The following is a 17,002-nucleotide window of genomic DNA, read 5'->3' on the forward strand; positions in this document are numbered from 1 at the left end:
CCTCGTCTTCGTCGTTTGCCCTTGCTCCTTCGCATTGCTCTTGTCGCATCTTCTCTGTAATACCTTCGCAGCCACGGCACAATGGGCTTCGCTTCTCTTCTGATGCTGGGCGTCGTCCCCCAGCTGGTCGCGGCACATGTCCTCCAGGCCCGCCAGAGCGTGTCCTGCGACTTCGCTACTGCCACCAACAATAGCGACACTTGCGCATCCTTTGCCGCCGCGTGGGGTATCACCGAGGCCGCCTTTGCGAAGCTCAACCCCGGTGTCTCTTGCCCGGGCAACCTGATCGCCGGCACGGAGTACTGTGTCATCGGCACCGTGTCCACAGGCGCTCCCACTACGACCAAGACCGCCAGCACCACGACCAAGGCCGCTACCTCAACCACGCCACCCACTACAACCAAGGCGACCACTCTGCCGACCACCCCGGTCTCGCCTACGGGCCCTTCGCCTCAGATGCCCAATATCACTAGCACATGCAACAAGTTCTACCAGGTCCAGTCCGGGGGCCTTAGGACACAGGGTACGTGTAGGAAACGACAGGGTGCGGGGAGGGTTTCCCCTCAAAGTAGCCACCGTTTGTATTCTCCGTCAGAGCCCTATCACTAGACTAATGCGCGTTTGACAACGGTTATCTTGCATTAGGCTGCTCGTGGTGCACACCTCGTCTACAGCGCCCCTTGCATGACTGCCGCCTCTGCTAGAGCACGTGGTCCATCTGGCTCTTCCTACAAGCCGTGGTGTTTGAAGGATCGGGCACATATGCACTGCTACAATGTTCCTGGCATGGATGCAAGGGTCCGGATCTCGGTTGCGGCAACAAACTTTCTAGTTAGGGCCGGTGTGTATTGGCACCTCGAATCCCACCAATTGAAGACGTGGCAAGCTCTAGCTACAGTAGTACAGTTGATCCTGTAGCCCATTCCCGGTTCTTTGGATGGCCACAATTAACCGGATGTGATAACTAGAAGCTGATCAGATACGCCCATCTGGAAGCGCGTCCCTAGGCAAGCCTGCATGTGAGCTGAGCTCGGTCGTTACTTGGCAGACTGAAGCCGATTTTGCTTCCAATCCCTACTTTTCAGTCCATAGTAAGTCGATTGAGTCAGAAGTTGCTTGTAAGCTGTGACTGAGTCACACTATTACGCCATCAATCATCAATTCGAAAAAAGGCGAATATACATGCCCCAAAACCAGTCCACTTTCTGCGTTACGTATCTTTAGCGGAGTGGGGTCCTGTATCAGGATTATAAACGATTAAACGTTATTGGAACTGAGGCAACTTTAGACGGGCGTCAAATCCGGCTTCTCCGATAGTCGGTCAGTTGCTCAGGCTAGCTCCCGGTGCTCAGTCATGGCTCAGGTCCAAAGAAGGAAATATGATTTGGAGATGTTGGTTTTCGTCACAGACTGTCTAGGGAGTAAGGGGGTAAACACAAGGGCATGATGAGTTCGCGGAGAACCAAACATAAAGTGAAGGGTAGTGTGCACGGATCTCGCCCAATAATGAAGAGACGGAGATGGGCGGGAAGGTAACAAACTATAAGAAGGGGTTGTGAGAGAAACCATTCCAATACTTGAGTAACAATGTATAGCAACCAATGGAAGAGCGGTGTCTTCTATTCAATGCATAGCGTCATATGTAGTACTCGGCCGATGAGATCAAACTTGGAGAAGTATGAAGATACCATGACTTTAACGTGAATGTTATCTTAATCGGAGTAGATGGGGCCAAATAATGGCGAGGACCACCATTGCCAGGGAGGAGAACTAAGGTACTCTACCCAGAGAATAGTGACAACGGGTAGGCACTAGTCTAGCCTAAGAGATCTCTAACGGAGTCCTGCTGCACGGTACAACTCGGCGATGAGAGCAGCCTGACCGTCGACCAAGGTCTGGAACGCCTTTACCTTCTCCTCAAGACCGTCAACCAAGCCCTGGAAAGCCTTGACTTTATTGTCAAGAGCAATGATCATCCTGTCAGAAGCATCTAGTCTTCTCTGCAGGCCATCGAGATTCTTTTCCGCACGCTCGAGGCCCTTCTCCGTGTCCTCCACATAGCTGTTGACAACACGAACGTAGAAATCTGGTATCTTGATGTCCTTCATCATCTCGTGGAAGTCGCCCAAGCCCTTCTCCTCAATGTAGGCTTTGGTCCTGTCGGCAAGTGGGAAGCTTCCCGCCATTGGCGGCTCAATCTCGGCGCCAGACGCGGCAGTCGAAGAATGACTGTTGTCGGATGTGGAGGACATTTTGATCCTGAATCTGGGGGATGTAAGGTTAGAAGTATGTTTAGGAGATGGGTGCTGAGAACCTCGAATACCGTACGTACCGCTTACTTGACGCGATAGTTAGGTAGAGGTAGTTTTCTTGGAGATGGTCGCTTGGTAGCTTTGCTCTTGGATATCTCGAGTAACAGAGTGTCGGTGACAGAAGCGCGAAGAAGACGGAAGACAGGAAAAGCGACTTTGTCTGATGAGGCAACAGGAGAAGATTAACGGGCACCAAGGCAGCGTAAAATGAAGAAAGGGAGCCAAGTGGATAGCCGCTATGGAACGGACTTCCAAAAGGTAAGTAGATCCGGCAGGCAAGGGAAACAAACAGCCAAAGCTTTTGGCGTGCAGTGCAGGAAGGAGCAAAGAAGAGGCAGATGGGAGGGAAAAGGTGGGGTTGAGGTTGAAGTTGGGATGACAAGTTTTGCGTACAGGAGAACTCACACTCACTCCTGCCATCGTCCTGGAGGCTCACATGACGTATTTCCCAAGTGCCTACCTACGGCAGGGCGGATCTCAGTTTGATAGCGGCAGACGGGAGAGAGGCAAGTTAAGTGATGCGTGTGGTACTGACAACATGGAGACAGCGTGCCAACGAAGAGAGACTGCCTGACCCCTTTTATAGGTCTCTGACGGCGTTCTGTAGATGTTTGCGAGAGAACTGGTTGAGTCAAACTAGGAGATTTCCAGTTGTTGTGTCAATTGCCTACCTCTACGCTACTGGCGTCACCGGTGGAAACAGCAAGTCTTTGCCCACTCAACTCAAGGCTTCAAGCAGAGAAGCGAATGACCAGGAGAGCTCCTTCCGTCTTGACATCTCCAAATTTCCACACTCCCTCTGCATCAGGCAGGAGGTATCTTGGCCGGCTGAGACAGGAAGGACCCGTCCGACTTAGAATGTGTGTTTGATAGGGTGTGCCTTCCGTCTTTCAGGTGGATTTTACAAGTGCAAAAGTCGCGCCGTCTTTGATGTTATTGGCGGTCGGGTGGCCTGAACTGGGTTGGTGACCCACTGGCACTGGTCAAAGCCCAAGGCCATTCAGCAAAAAGAGAAGAAAAGATTTGCGGAAGTCGACGTATCGGTTGAGCATGCTAAAACTCTTTCCTTGTGCTGAAATGATGAAGAATTTGGAAAAAAAAAACAAAAAAAACAGGTGGAAACATCGGTCTCGAGCATGACTTGTAATACACCTGCACCAACAAACAACCGCTCGTGACACAGCAACAGTAAAAAAGGGGTTTGTTTACGTGCAATAGTTGGCGTCGATGCAGCTTGCCTCAGAAGTAGTTGTTTTGAAGCCCTTCAGACATCAAAAGCGGGTTTAGCTCAGTTGGGAGAGCGTCAGACTGAAGTCCACTTCACTCATAAATCTGAAGGTCGTGTGTTCGATCCACACAAACCGCAATGTTTTTGACTTTTTTTCCCCTTTCTTATCCTCTTATTTTTAACCCCTCTTCTCGAGTTTGTTCATCTGGCCATCTTTTGAGCGAGCTTCCAATCGGTTACTCAACAACACACCCCTCCCCACCCTCCTTCCACCCTCCCCCCCTCAGGAAACATCCTCTTCCCAGTAGCCACCTCCATAACCCGCCCACTCTTCCTCATCACCTTCTCCACCGCCTCCAACACCTCGTAATCCCTCCCCGGCGCACCTACCACATTCGCAACAACAGGCAAGTACTCCCCCCTCCCCGTAACTCTCGACTGATACTCCGCCTCTCCAATAGGAACCACCACGTCCGGCGCCCCCAGAATTGACGGCAAGAAAAGCTCGTCAACAGCTGACTGCGTTTCCGGTGACAGACTTGGTTCGTCGCGGTAGTTGGGCTTGACGTTGGCTATAGGCAAGACCACTAGAACTTCTTTACCTTCTTTGCCCTGACCACGGTTTGTGAAGAGGGTTTTGTGAAGCCAGTTCTTGTAAACGTTCAGTCGTCTGCTAGCTTCCTCGTGTTCGGCGCTCGTGACAGCTGCCCCGAGAGACCAGCGGCGTTGGACGAAAGGGATAACGTAGGGCTTTTGGGCGTTGTGTTTTGCTGCGTAGGCTTGTCGGAAATTAGAGGTGGAGTGGTAGAAGGAGTAGTAATAGGTGCGCGTGATGACGTCTTGGAGGTATGAGTCGAGGTTGGGATCAGTGTCGGGCGGGTGGTGGTGTTTCCAGATGTCACGGATAGAAAACATCAATATGGTGGCGGGGAGACGCAGCCGCAAGTCTTCGATGAAGGCGCGAAGAAGCCGTATTTGTTTGGGGTTGGTAATGGAGAGGAAGTAATCGGCTGGCCACAGGATTTCGTATCGCTTTTGTTGACTCTTCTTCACTTCCATGCCATAATCTTGCACTGAGGCACGAGGTATCCAACAACCCAGAACCCTTTCCAACGTCCAAAAGTCCCGTGCAAATACGCAAGGCGTGTCGAAGCCCGGCCAGGTCTTGATCATGAGAAAACCTGTCCGCACTCCAAGTCAAACCTGCGCGCACTCTAAGACCCCAGGGTTAAGGTCCCTGGTAGCCTATGATAGGCTATATATAGCACTTGATATTTAAAATTCCCACTTTTAGCCGTGAAAATACCCTATTTCAATGCACGAAATAATGACATGCATTTCATGAAATTTTTGACTGGTCTTTACGAGCCGTGCACCCCTTTTCAAACTTAGCGATTTTGAGTGATTTTATACGTCGTATTAATACTACCCTATAATACGATATTACGAGCAAATCGTACTAGTTCTTTTAAGTTAGCTAGTTAATATACGTTAATTAATTGGTATAGGTATTAATTCGTACTAATAGAGATTATAAATAGCCTTTAACCTTCCTCTTCCTTTTCGTTATCGTTACAATTTAATCGATAGCGATACGACTTTTATAAGCGCCGCCTCCTTTTCGCGCGAGAGTTAGCGCGTATTATTAGACAATCCCTTCTATACCCTCGCCTCCTCCCTTAGGGTAACCATAATTGAAGTCCGCCGCAATATTATTAAATTCTATCGTCGACGTTGATTTGGTGTTATAATCCTTCGAAGTAATAAGTATCTAATATATAACTCCTAATATTCTATATATTACTAGCCGTATTAATATATTTACTAGTGCGACTATATTGCTTACTGGCCTTACTTAACCCCTAACCCCAATTTTAAATATCGTTCTATATCGAGGAAGGTTGCCCGTAAGTATCCCTTTCGAATTATAATTACTAGATAAATGCATATTGGTTGGAAATAGGTTATAAAAATTAATAATTATAGCTACGAGGGATACTTACCTTCTTAATACTTTAATAGCCATCTTTTCTTAGAAAGAGAACGCTCGCTTTATACCCTAAATTTTAGGGATTTGTAGCTAGTTTATTAAGAAGCAGGGAATTAATTATACGGTCGATATATACTACCATTAAAGATCGGTTCCCTACTATCCCTCTTCAGTATAAAGATTTTGATAATATACGTATACAGTTAAAGAAAGCATCGCGTAAATGATATGTTAATATTTAGAATTTTATACGGTCGTCAGAAAATAATATAGCGGTAATTTATTATAATATTAATTAAGAGGATATAAATAAAATTATATTCTCTAATACCTTTTAGTTATTTAATTCCTAACGTAAGATATAATTATACAACCCGTTTATTATATCCTTTAACGCTACATATAAGACTAATTACTACTACCTCGCTTTAATATAAGGTATTATTATTACGGCCGAGAATACTTCTATGCCTATTTTTTAAATAGTATTTAATAACGAAAGGAAGGAAGGATATACGTACTTCGTTAATTAGATTAAACGAACGTTAAGTATTTTCAATATTCGTTACCCTAATATTATTATTAGCAATAGAGACAATACTTTTATTAGCGTACTACGCGCTAGATTCCTTAAAATTAATTTTTAACACTACGTTTAGTATATTAATTATAATATAGTTAAAAATATTAAAAAACTTTAAAAATGCTCCGCTTCGCCCGTAGAGGGTATTGGAAATAATAAGGAGGTTAGAGACGACGAGGAGGCTAGCGGTAATTAATTTACTATATTTGATAACGAAAATATCAACGACGACGATTAAGATAATAATAGTGATAATACTATTAACGAATTAAACAATTAAGACGACGAGGTAGAATTTAACAATAATAATTTAACCTTCGATACCGATAATAAGGCTAATCGTTAATATTTAATTCGTATATATAAAAAGGTCTATAGTATAATTAGAATTAAAATTAACTTCCCCCTTATATTTCGTAAGGATACCGATATACGTATTATATTATTCTTTATATAGTAGTATATAGTTTATTCTTCAACTATAACGGATTTTGAGAAGGCTTAGGTCCGTTTTTAGAGATAATTTAGCGCTTCCTAGAAAAGTATTATTAATTATTTTAAGAAGGAGTATATACTTTGTAAAGAGGAGTAGGTTAATTGCTATACTAACGATAATTTTAATTATGGTTAAATAATAATATTACTAAACGAATTTAATAATAGTTCCTTTAAGTCTTATTAAACTTCTAGTTGTAGTAGTCTCGCTAACGTTTTTGAAGTATATTCCTAGTACGTTGCTAATTACTATACTTACTTTAAAGAAATTATTACTATTTCTTCGTTGTGTATACGTATTAAATAAATTATTTATAGTTGGATAGGAATTTACCCTCTAGAATTAATTGTATAGGTATTCGATTTAATAAATAGTTAGTATTATAAAGTGTTTTTAATTATATTAGAGAGGTCAGGGGATTTATATTAGGGTAAGCTTCTATTTCTCTATTTATAGCGGTTTAGAATGTAGTTTAGCCTGCTTTGTGCGTATGAAATAGAGATATAGTTATAGAGTAACGAAGTCTTTTTAGTCGAGAAAGATATATATTACCCTTTTTAATATTTATATTAATTTCGAATAAGCGCTTTCTTACCCCTTACTTCCGATATTATCCTATATTAATTCTTTACGTAGAATGTAGTCGATAAATATTTTATATTTATACCTGCGGCTATAGGGATTCTTAAAGGCCGCCTCCGTAATACGGGTAGTCCCTTTAGTTATAAAGTTATTACTATACGATTTCCTTAAAGTAATTTTTAAGAAGGCTAACCTTTTTAGAGTACCTTTTAAAGTATTTAAAGTAAGTCGTAATTAAGCTAGCCTCTTTAATATAGGAGGGTAATTAGGGTAAATATACGTACTTAAATTTAATTTAGCTAACCCCCTAGTTCTTATGGTACGTTTAAGAATATTATACTTATTAGGGTATTTATACACCGTTATTATTCCTAATAGGAGTTAATTAGACCTAATTTCGAAGTTATAAATGCCGAGGATATTATTGTAAGTGTTATTATAATACCCGTAAATAGGAAGCGGTTGAGGCGGGAGGATAAGGAGGAAGATAAGGAGGAAGAGGTATTTATTAATAAAGACGATAATATATAGAGTATTATTTTCGTTAATATTAATTAAATTTTAGCCTTCTAGAGCCTACCTACTTTAATTTAACTAAAGGAAGTATTTAAATTAGAAGATTTAAATTTAGAGCTATTTAATTTACCTTTGTCCCCTATCCTTCCCTCGCCTTTATTATTATCTTCCTTCTCCTCTTAGCTTTTTATTATTTAAATTATCGAATTAGAAGCACTAGTCCTCAATAATATATAGGGATTCTAATAAAAAAACCTCCTTAGTACCGTATTATACTATACGACGGATAACGAACTAAGCAATAATCCATTTCCTAATAATATAGAGAAGAACTACGTTAGGGAGGTATTTATAGAAGAGGAGTAATTCGCCTAATTATAGTTAGAGGAGGAGTTTAATAAATAAACGGCTAAGTAGGTAGAGAAGGAGGAGTATAACGTCTTTAATAATAAGTATTCCCTATATAACGTAAATTTTAGAAACAAAGAGGGGGGGTACTTTATTAAATAGCGCCGTACCTATTACGGTCCTTACAAATACCTAATTATTAAGAAGGAGTTTAGCCTATCTCTTTTATACTTTTATTAAAGGAGGAAGCTATACTTATAGTTGGGTAGGTCCTTTTATATTATTAATACTAATATTGAGTGGTTAAACAGAAAGGAGAGGCGTAAGAAGAGGAGGATAAAAGAGAGTTTATAGGACGAAAATAGTTACTTTAGGAAGGGATATAAGAATTATTAGAATAATAAGGACCTATAGATCGTATAGTAATACTTGCCGGGCAATAGAAAGAACTCTATTGTATTAAATAACTTAAAAGAATAAATATCGATATTACTGGATAAATAAATAAGAGAAGGATTTTAGGGATTAAGACTATATTAGGCTAATTATGCGTACCGGGTTTAGTAGGTTCAAATTACTTCGATACTTCTATGGGGGATTTATAATACTACGAAAAGTATTACGAATTTTACGTTAGCGGGCACGGGACGATGTGTGGGAATATTGAAAAGACCCTAGATTACTATATAAAATGATAGTATTTATATGATAGTTGCTATATGGGGTTTTAGAGTGCGCGTAGGTTTGACTTGGAGTGCGGACAGGTTTTCTCTTGATCATTCCCTCGCAGTCTACCAAGTTATGACTCGGTCTGAACTGCCATACCCCATTTGCCATGGCTGGCCGTCTTCCGCTCCCACTCGTGTCACTTCCAATCCCAACATCCACCCACTCGTACGCCGCTACGGCCGCCGCGCTCCCACTGCTACTGCCTGCGGGCGACTGGTACCCATCACCCCTCGGGTTGAAGCACGTAGGGAAGTCAACAGCATCGAGGGGTTCTTCGCGGGCAATCATTGAGCTGAGCTTCGTCATGCCGAGAATGTGCGCACCGTCTTTGCGCAGAGACTCAACAACTGCAGCGGTGGAATTTGAGGGTAGGCTGACATCGCAATAACTCTTGTTGTTCAGGGAGGTTCTGTGGCCTTTGAGTTGGAAGAGGTCTTTGACCACAACTCGTAAGCGTGGAGGGGCTATTCTTCCTACTTCGGGTGCTCGCGACGGAACGGCTATGCTTAGGGAGCCATAGGTACTTCCGGAGGTAGAGAGCTGGTAGTAGGGCTGTTGATCTGAGCTATAGAGTGGTAGCAGGTTACTCAGTATTCTAGGCCATGCCAACGACTGCAACGAGCATAGAGGTAGGCTTTACCTACTTTGATAGCTTCGGCTTAAGACCAGTAAGAAAGGTACCGTGTGTGTCATCATACAGTCGGTAAACTCGTCTCAGTACACCGTCGAAGTACAGATATGGGCCAGGGGAGAGGTGTTCGACAAGGTGCAGCTCCTGTTTGAATTCGACCCATTTAGCCCCGGCTCGCTTGAGGAAATCGAGAGATTCGGTTGAAAGAACATGGTCCTTGGCAGGGTCAGTAATGATGATGCCATCCAGGAAGCCTTCCCTGGAATAGACATCACATAAAGTATCCAAGATTCTCAGGTAGCCCCGGAGCCAACTAGGGGTTATTGGCTCATCATCCTTGGCGGCAACCACTGTGATGAGGGAATAGCCAGTGGCGTGGTTGGAGCTTCTCTCAAAGGGGATCTCGTTGCAGGCCACGTAGCGTCGTGATTTCCATTTGAACACAATCTCCGCATTTACAAACGGGGAGCAAGTCGTGGCTGACTGGCATATCAGCGACATAGATGTCTCAGACATGTCCATTCTCTGCACACATAGCTTGTTGTTGCACAGCTCTAGTGTTGAAGATGAAGAAGTTAGGGAGTTGGAAGTATTTATGAAGGAAGGGAACGGATGCTTACAAGGACAGACGACACTGAATCTCAGACAAGGGGGCGGCCGGTTGGTCCACAGAAGGCAGGGGTACAGGTCGTGCCGGGAACACAGTGTGCGAAGGGTCCAACGTAAAACGGAATGACGGTCAGGAAAAGCGTCTGCCCTTGCAGATCACATTCAATGGACTGTGACTGACCGCGGTCTGTTGGCAAACTTATACCTATTATCCATTCTAAGCCCAGCAAATGCAAGCATTACTCAGTTGTTGGTACTCATGGGGGTGACATGAAAGGGCTTTACGGGATCATCTTGAAAGCTGGATCTCTGTCGTCCCCAGAGCCTTCGTATCTCTCATACTTCCCAGCGGCTTTGTCCTTGTTGATCTTGTTGCACCAAAGCACATTGGCGAGGATCCTGCAAAGTGTTAGCAAGCGTGCTCTTCTACCCCACCGCACAACCAACACTTACGCAAACCAAGCATAAACTAGCAGACCAAGGAGGATCGTCTGCCCCTTGTGATACAAAGGTCTATCCTTTGGAGGATAGACAAAAGCTGAGATGAGCGTTGGTCAGTGGACGAACTCAGATAAGACATATGCCAATACTTACTAGCCACAAAACCGCCCGCGTTTCCAATAGCAAGTTGCAAAGCTGAACTGGTAGCTCGCTTGTAGTGCCCAGCAGAATTGTTGGAGTTCCAGACGAGAATGCATGGTATGCTGCTGTACATGCCGATTGCCATCAAGCATGTCATAGCAAAACGAACTTGGGCAGAGGCGACATTGGCGATAACGGCGTAGCCAATGATGGCAATGGGAAGAGTGAAGAGCATCATGACGCCCCTGAGTTTGAGGCGATCAGAGGCAAAGGCAATGAGAACTGCACGTGTGTGTTAGATGTCAGTTCGACAGGGGCAGGAACCGAAAGATATCGACAGTACGGACCTGTGACCGGGGTGGCAACTGCGTATGGGATAACCGACCACAGCTGGGTCTGGTTGGGGTTGGATGTGATCTTCAGGTCGTTGAGGATGGTTGGGAGCTGGGGCTTGTCAGTAATCTTGGTCTTTTCAAGATGCAAAGCGCAGAGCGGCAAACCCACAAAGAGACCAAAGCTGTAGAGCCCAGCCCCAAGGGCAAAATATGCTGAACCTGTTAGCCAAACTTGGAGGTTGAAGACGCCACGGCGAACTTCAGACCACTTGAACTTTTCCTCTCGTTCCGAAACGGGACTGCAAGACGAGACATGTTAGCTGAGGTTAACTACCCATACACTCTGTCCGCTGTCTTACTTGAACCTATCCGCGGTATCTGCGCCGGTGTCTCCTTGAAGCCTCCTTGCAGCGTATTCCTTCTTCTCCTCGGTCAGGTAAGGAGCAGTGACTATACTTGTTGGAAGCAGGAGATAAGTCACCATACCCACAAGTATGGTCTGGAAGCATGAAGGTGTTAGTCTCGCTCTTCACACAGTTTGCACTGGTGCTTGAAGTTGAACTCACAATCAACCCTTCGATGATGAAGATCCATCTCCAACCCTCCAACCCACCACGTGGACCAATAGCAGAGAGCCCCCGTGCTAAAAGACCGCCGAATGCACCCGACAAAGAGGCAGCGGTGTAGAAGATGCCCATTCGCAGCGCCATCTCCTGGCGAGTATATAGGCCGGAAAGATAGAGCACAATGCCTGGAAAGAGGCCGCCCTCGGCGATGCCCAACAGGGCTCGCACGCCGAAGAAGCTTCCAAAGTTCTTTACGAATCCTAAACACATGGTGATAATGCCCCAGATGATGGTGAGGAGGGGCAGCCAGATCTTGGGCGTGACCTTTTTGAGGACCAGGTTGCTCGGAAGTTCACTAGTGGAGTGTAAGTGATGAACCAATACAGGCCTGTGTTGTAAGCGACAGTGGCATACATTGCAATGTATGTGGCATAGAAGACTGCCAGACCCTGAGTATACTGGGTATTGGAGAGGCCAAGATCCTTTTCGAGACCGATAATCCTGGCGTTGCCGACGTTGGCTCGATCGAGGAAAGAGCAGAGGAAGAGGAGGACAAGGACAGGCAGGACTCTGTGTTTTTGTGGGTTAATGACTCCTTGAATATGGATGATGGACGGAATCAACTACCTTGTGTCTATCTTCCATAATATCCGTCTCGTCATGTTGCGATGGTGCTCGCTGTCGGAGACGGTCCTCTCCATCTTCTCAGTGGAGGGCCTCTCGCCCATCTTGTCGGCATTCGAAGCATGATTGTTCGACGTCATGTTTCGAAATGTGAAGTTCCGTCGTGTGTGAAAAGTGTGAAGATGGCCAAGGTTGCCAAGTTGGAACAAGCTTTTATATAAAGTCGCGAACTTGCAATGGTGACACGGTGACGACCAAGCGCTGTTCCTGATGCAGATCAATAGGCTAGGCCTGGATCACTGCATATTGATTGGTCTTGTCTCACTTTGGAAGCTCCAAGTCTGGGGCAATGTTACGCCTAGAGGTCGATCAGTAATTACGGTCACCAGTAATTTTCATAATTACTGTCAGGGTAATGAAAAGATGACACCATTCTTTCCATCCTTACGGCGCACTCCTTTGCGACCCATATTTCCAGGCACCGAACGTCGGATCCGCTCGTGCCCAGGCGTGCCTGGCTCTGGGCGCTGGGTGCACGGACTGGTGCACGAACCATTGAAATGGCGGTAATTACGGAAAATGGAAAATTACTGCGCCAACAGTCAGAGTTCAGCTGAGTGGACAGGGAGAGCAGTGTACGACCATCGTTAACTGTTTGTGGTACTGCGAGCAGATATCTTTTCCGGAGCGGTGTCTGGGTCTTTTGCGGTTCCAGTCTTCTGTTGTACACCGTGAGTTTGTTGAGTTGTTGAGGCTGGTTAATGCTGAAGGAAAATGGTCCCTGTAGTGGTATTTTCAAGGTCGCAATCAAGTGAGGGCGTTGCATCGTAGAGGTGCAGTCGCGATGAACCAGTCGGCAGTCGTGGAAAAAGGAAGGAGGTCGATGAAAGCGTCTCCATGCTCATTAACGCAGGAAAGAACAAACAGGATGTGAAAAGGTGATCGTCGCGCACTCTTCCGTCATTACAGCTGCAGCTGCCCCTAATAGCCCGATCCCGGCAAGCATTCATAGCGTGGGTTCCCATCGCAATGAGGTTCTAGACCATGTCATGGGTCAATTACATGCATCGACCCGTTTTGTACGACCAAAATGGAAGGAGACCTGGAATGGAAAAAAGTCAAATGGCTGGAGGACACCTTGATTTATAGTTGGTTGATGGAGGAAGGTTGGGACCCAAATGTGCTGCTGCAGCGGAAAGCAGCACAAGAATGGTCTCGGCATCTGGTCTGTGCACGGCCTGTGCACAGCGGCGGGTGCATCCCACGCTTCCTGGATCACAATTCGACATTGCGTCGGCAAAGATGAGGGAAAGGAATTTTCTAAAGACGATTCTTTTGACTGATATCATAAGTTGGGGAGCTGGATATAGAATGGAGACATATTAGGCTGAAGCCGTTCATTTTATCGGTTTCCAGCTGCAGAGCCGTTGGCGACACGCGTGGATGGGCGGGCAGCCTCCGCAAAGTTGGCATTCTTGGCAGGATCCACTTTTGACTTCACCTCATGGCACCTTCCCGACCCCGGCGACCCCGGCCCTTCGACCTCCGGCCCCATCGCCGAGAACATGATCAGAGGGCGGGAGCCACAAAGGTCTACTAGTAAGTTTACACAAAATGCCAGGAGATGGGCGCAATGAAAAGCTGCGACGGCGAAAGATCCCGCTGGCCTGTGAGCCTTGCCGCGAACGAAAGTCTCGCTGCGACGGAGGGAAGCCGATCTGCTCGACCTGCCAACGTCGGTCTTTGCCTCTGGCACACTGCATCTACACCATCGAGAATGCGCGTACAGCCAGCAATGAAGTATACATCAAAACCCTCCATGAGAGGATCCGTCAACTGGAGCGCCTCTGTGTGGAGAACGGGATCCCGACTCCCCCGATAACATCCAGCCCCACACCGCGATCCGCTACTGGTTCAGGTCAGTTGGATTCCCCCCAGCGGCCATCTCCCTCTCTCTTTGAACAGTCCATCATTGTTGCCGCTCCTTCTCATCCGGAATCCCAACACCAAAGTGCGATCCGTCCATCACTGAATGATCCCGGTCCCAGTCACGGGCGCGATCACCGAGCACCGAGTCGGGGTCCGGGTCCGGCAGCCATTTCACCACCACCACCACCACCACCACCACCTCCGCGCCACATGCCCGTTCTTTCACCAGCCGAACGGCTTGAGGGAGCATCTGAACTGGTTGGCGCAATAACAGCTATGGGAGCCGTCTCTACCGAAAAAGATGCTAGCCATACATTTGACGCCACCGACGATTTCTATGGCAGTTCCTCGGCTGCCTCTTTCATGAAGGAAGCTAGCAACTTCGTCAAGAAGAACCCCACACATCGCATTCCAGATATCGATGTCCTACCGACACAGATGCCACACTTTGCGACTTACAATTCCCTCCATTGCAAAGGTGATTTGGGCATTTCCACACGCATGCAGTTCGCCCAGGCCGACAAGTTTGCATTACCTACACGGGCTCTGGCCGACCATCTCCTCAAGCGCTACTTTGAGAGGGTATACTGGTTGTATCCCGTCTTCCATAAGCCCTCCTTTGAGCGAACGTACGAGAGTCTGTGGAGACCCAACCATGGGCATCCTACTGAGCCACTATCCCCTCCCGGTCTTGGCCTTGGGAGTTCTCCGGGAGCGGATGCCAGCACTATTGTGTTTCATTTCGCTCTCAACACCATCTTTGCTTTAGGTTGCCAGTTCTCTGATCTCAGTCCCGATGGCAAGGCTTCCGCGCTACAGACCTATTTTGACCGAGCAAAGGCGTTCGTCAGTCTCGATCTGCTTGACCTCAACAACATTGGGGTTGTCCAAGCCCTGTTACTTATGACCATATTCTTGTTAGGCACACCCTTTCCTCAGAGATGTTGGAACTCCGTTGGTGTAGCCTGCCGACTTGCTCAGGGGCTTGGACTCCACACAGAGGCGAGTCAGTCGACTCGTATTATCCGGTCCGACCTGGAGAAGGAGATACGGAGGAGGACATGGCATGGCTGTGTCATCTTGGACTTGTAAGTAATTTCCCTCTCTGGTAACATGGGTTGTGAATAAAGGACTAACTGCGGACTGCCTCTGCAACAGGACCGTCAGCATGACCTACGGGAGGCCCACCATGACTGCTCATCTTGATGCGCTGGCATTACCGTCCATTGCCGAACTTGACGACGGAGAGCCTGACCGCCAGAATAGCCCTTCGTCGGATAGTGTGCCGTCAAAGATGTACTTCTACCTCGAACATATCCAGCAATGCCACATCATGGGAGAGATTCTGTCCACCGTCTACCAGTCACCTTTAGGCCGGCCAACCAATTTACAGGACCCATCGAGTAGTGATCAAGCTACCCACGGCCTCGATGCCATCCTCGCGCTCGACGAGAAGCTTTCACGATATGAGAGATCCGTGAATCCCATCATGTCCTGGAGCACGCCGACCGACCTCATGGTGGTGGAACTGGAGAGAAGACAAGTTATTGTCACCCAGCGGACTGTGCTCCATGGAAAGTAAGTCTCATATTCCTCATGTTGTGTTGCAAGTCCTAACCTAATTCTAAGCTTTCTCTACCTACGCCTGATGCTTCATCGCCCTATTCTGTTACAGTTATGCATGGATACCGTGTCGAACTCGACCAGTGACTCTAGCTCCCCGACAAAGAAAAATTTGCCTAACGTCAGACGGGCCCTTTATATTTCGTTCGCTGCCGAGTGTGCCAGAATCTGCATAACGGCAGCCATCGATTTGCTTGAGTTGGTACATAGTACCTACCGGACGAATACAACTGGCGGATGGTGTTGGGATGCACTTTGTAGGTTTCGATCCACTACTGTGTATGCTTGTGTCCCGAATGCTCACGCAAGCAAACAGATGCCTTCACAGCCGGGATAGTTGTTATTTTGGGACAACTTTGTCCGGCACCATCGTCAGCATCGGAACAACAACGCCTCGACCGGTCCTGGGCCTTATGTCAAGAGGTTCTAGGGCACTTTGCTTCGTTTAGCATCTCTGCGCACACATCTCTAGAACACTTGCGAAAGTTTCATGGGAATATGGTTTCCCGACTATCAGGTATGTGGTCTGCAATGTTGGTTCTTACAAGAGGGTTAACGAATGCGGGTGTAGATAAAACTGGCGGAGAATCTTCGATGACCGAAAGAGGATCAACATCTTCAGCTATCAACGAAACTTCCGTCCCAAACACAGGCTCGACATCAGGGCCTAGGTCCCATCCATTCGGACAAGGATATCAGCTCAATGCTCCGCTAGATCTGGGAAGCAATCCCTTCTGGCAGCCTCCTGGCGGCGCTCCAGAATATGGAATGGCTGGCGGTTCTCTCTTGAACTGGGACCCGAATCTTGAGGACTTTATTATGGACAATTTCCAGTGACCAGGTTCCGTTGGCTTAGAGTACAAAGTTGGACAATAAGCCCTTGCAATTACCAGCAGCTCCCGGTGACAGACAACAGTGTTCGTATACTGCACTTAAACCTCTGCAGGATTTTACATTTCATCCAAAGTTGTCCACATACGATTGGACACCGGCCGGCAACGCGACTGAGTATTGTTTGCCTTCTGGGTATTTTACCCCGCCCCTCAAGGCCTCAACGCTCCGCGTCTCTCGCGAAAGTTTTCTCCCCCAAACAACAACTCCCAGCCCAAAAGTATCGGCAAACCAGCTTCACACTCGATAACAGCGAAACCTTGTTCTCGTTGGCTCGCTGCAGCCAGGCTTGCCAAAGCGCCTTCTTGACTTCTGATATTAAAGCGCTATCAGAGCTCGGTATGTATTGCCTTTTCCTTGATACGATGCTACACTCGGCGCACTCCCCATAACTCCCCATGTACGCCCTCAAGTATACCCCGGTACAT

At 46.6% G+C, this 17,002-nt stretch overlaps 3 protein-coding genes and 1 non-coding gene across 4 annotated transcripts; 3 read left to right on the forward strand and 1 right to left on the reverse strand.

Annotated features, from left to right (window-relative positions):
• Positions 1–81: 81 nt before the first annotated feature.
• Positions 82–748, forward strand: B0H65DRAFT_547658 (uncharacterized protein; the record flags this gene model as incomplete). Its single annotated transcript, XM_062829532.1, has 2 exons — positions 82–523; positions 705–748. The coding sequence occupies 2 exons, from the start codon at positions 82–84 to the stop codon at positions 746–748; spliced, it is 486 nt and encodes a 161-aa protein (XP_062682930.1).
• Positions 749–3,589: 2,841 nt separating this feature from the next.
• On the forward strand, positions 3,590–3,678 carry B0H65DRAFT_t165. Its single transcript has one exon. It is a non-coding gene; the product is annotated as a tRNA-Phe (tRNA).
• Positions 3,679–9,858: 6,180 nt separating this feature from the next.
• B0H65DRAFT_157648 (MFS general substrate transporter) lies at positions 9,859–12,554 on the reverse strand. Its single transcript, XM_062821181.1, has 10 exons — positions 12,135–12,554; positions 11,922–12,077; positions 11,508–11,862; positions 11,301–11,440; positions 11,111–11,240; positions 10,954–11,050; positions 10,619–10,888; positions 10,478–10,562; positions 10,036–10,423; positions 9,859–9,967 (listed from the first exon to the last, which is right to left on the reverse strand). Exons 1-9 carry the CDS (start codon positions 12,269–12,271, stop codon positions 10,306–10,308), a joined length of 1,488 nt encoding a protein of 495 aa, XP_062682931.1. The 5' UTR covers positions 12,272–12,554; the 3' UTR covers positions 9,859–9,967; positions 10,036–10,305.
• Positions 12,555–13,426: 872 nt separating this feature from the next.
• B0H65DRAFT_157695 (fungal-specific transcription factor domain-containing protein) lies at positions 13,427–16,627 on the forward strand. Its single transcript, XM_062821183.1, has 5 exons — positions 13,427–15,148; positions 15,219–15,638; positions 15,690–15,940; positions 16,000–16,200; positions 16,255–16,627. The coding sequence occupies exons 1-5, from the start codon at positions 13,746–13,748 to the stop codon at positions 16,518–16,520; spliced, it is 2,541 nt and encodes an 846-aa protein (XP_062682932.1). The 5' UTR covers positions 13,427–13,745; the 3' UTR covers positions 16,521–16,627.
• Positions 16,628–17,002: the final 375 nt, after the last annotated feature.

Source organism: Neurospora tetraspora (assembly GCF_033439725.1).
Source record: "Neurospora tetraspora strain CBS 560.94 chromosome Unknown B0H65scaffold_3, whole genome shotgun sequence".
Classification (NCBI taxonomy): domain Eukaryota; kingdom Fungi; phylum Ascomycota; class Sordariomycetes; order Sordariales; family Sordariaceae; genus Neurospora; species Neurospora tetraspora.

Excerpts from the sequence above, each read along its gene's own strand:
- B0H65DRAFT_157648 (XM_062821181.1), bottom strand. The coding sequence starts at position 12,271 with ATGACGTCGAACAATCATGCTTCGAATGCCGACAAGATGGGCGAGAGG. Across the intron at positions 10,889-10,953 it reads AGTTGCCACCCCGGTCACAG|TTCTCATTGCCTTTGCCTCT; the intron begins GTCCGTACTGTC and ends ACACACGTGCAG. Across the intron at positions 10,424-10,477 it reads CTAGTTTATGCTTGGTTTGC|GATCCTCGCCAATGTGCTTT; the intron begins GTAAGTGTTGGT and ends AACACTTTGCAG.
- B0H65DRAFT_157695 (XM_062821183.1), top strand. The coding sequence starts at position 13,746 with ATGCCAGGAGATGGGCGCAATGAAAAGCTGCGACGGCGAAAGATCCCG. Across the intron at positions 15,149-15,218 it reads GGCTGTGTCATCTTGGACTT|GACCGTCAGCATGACCTACG; the intron begins GTAAGTAATTTC and ends CCTCTGCAACAG. Across the intron at positions 15,941-15,999 it reads ATGGTGTTGGGATGCACTTT|ATGCCTTCACAGCCGGGATA; the intron begins GTAGGTTTCGAT and ends GCAAGCAAACAG.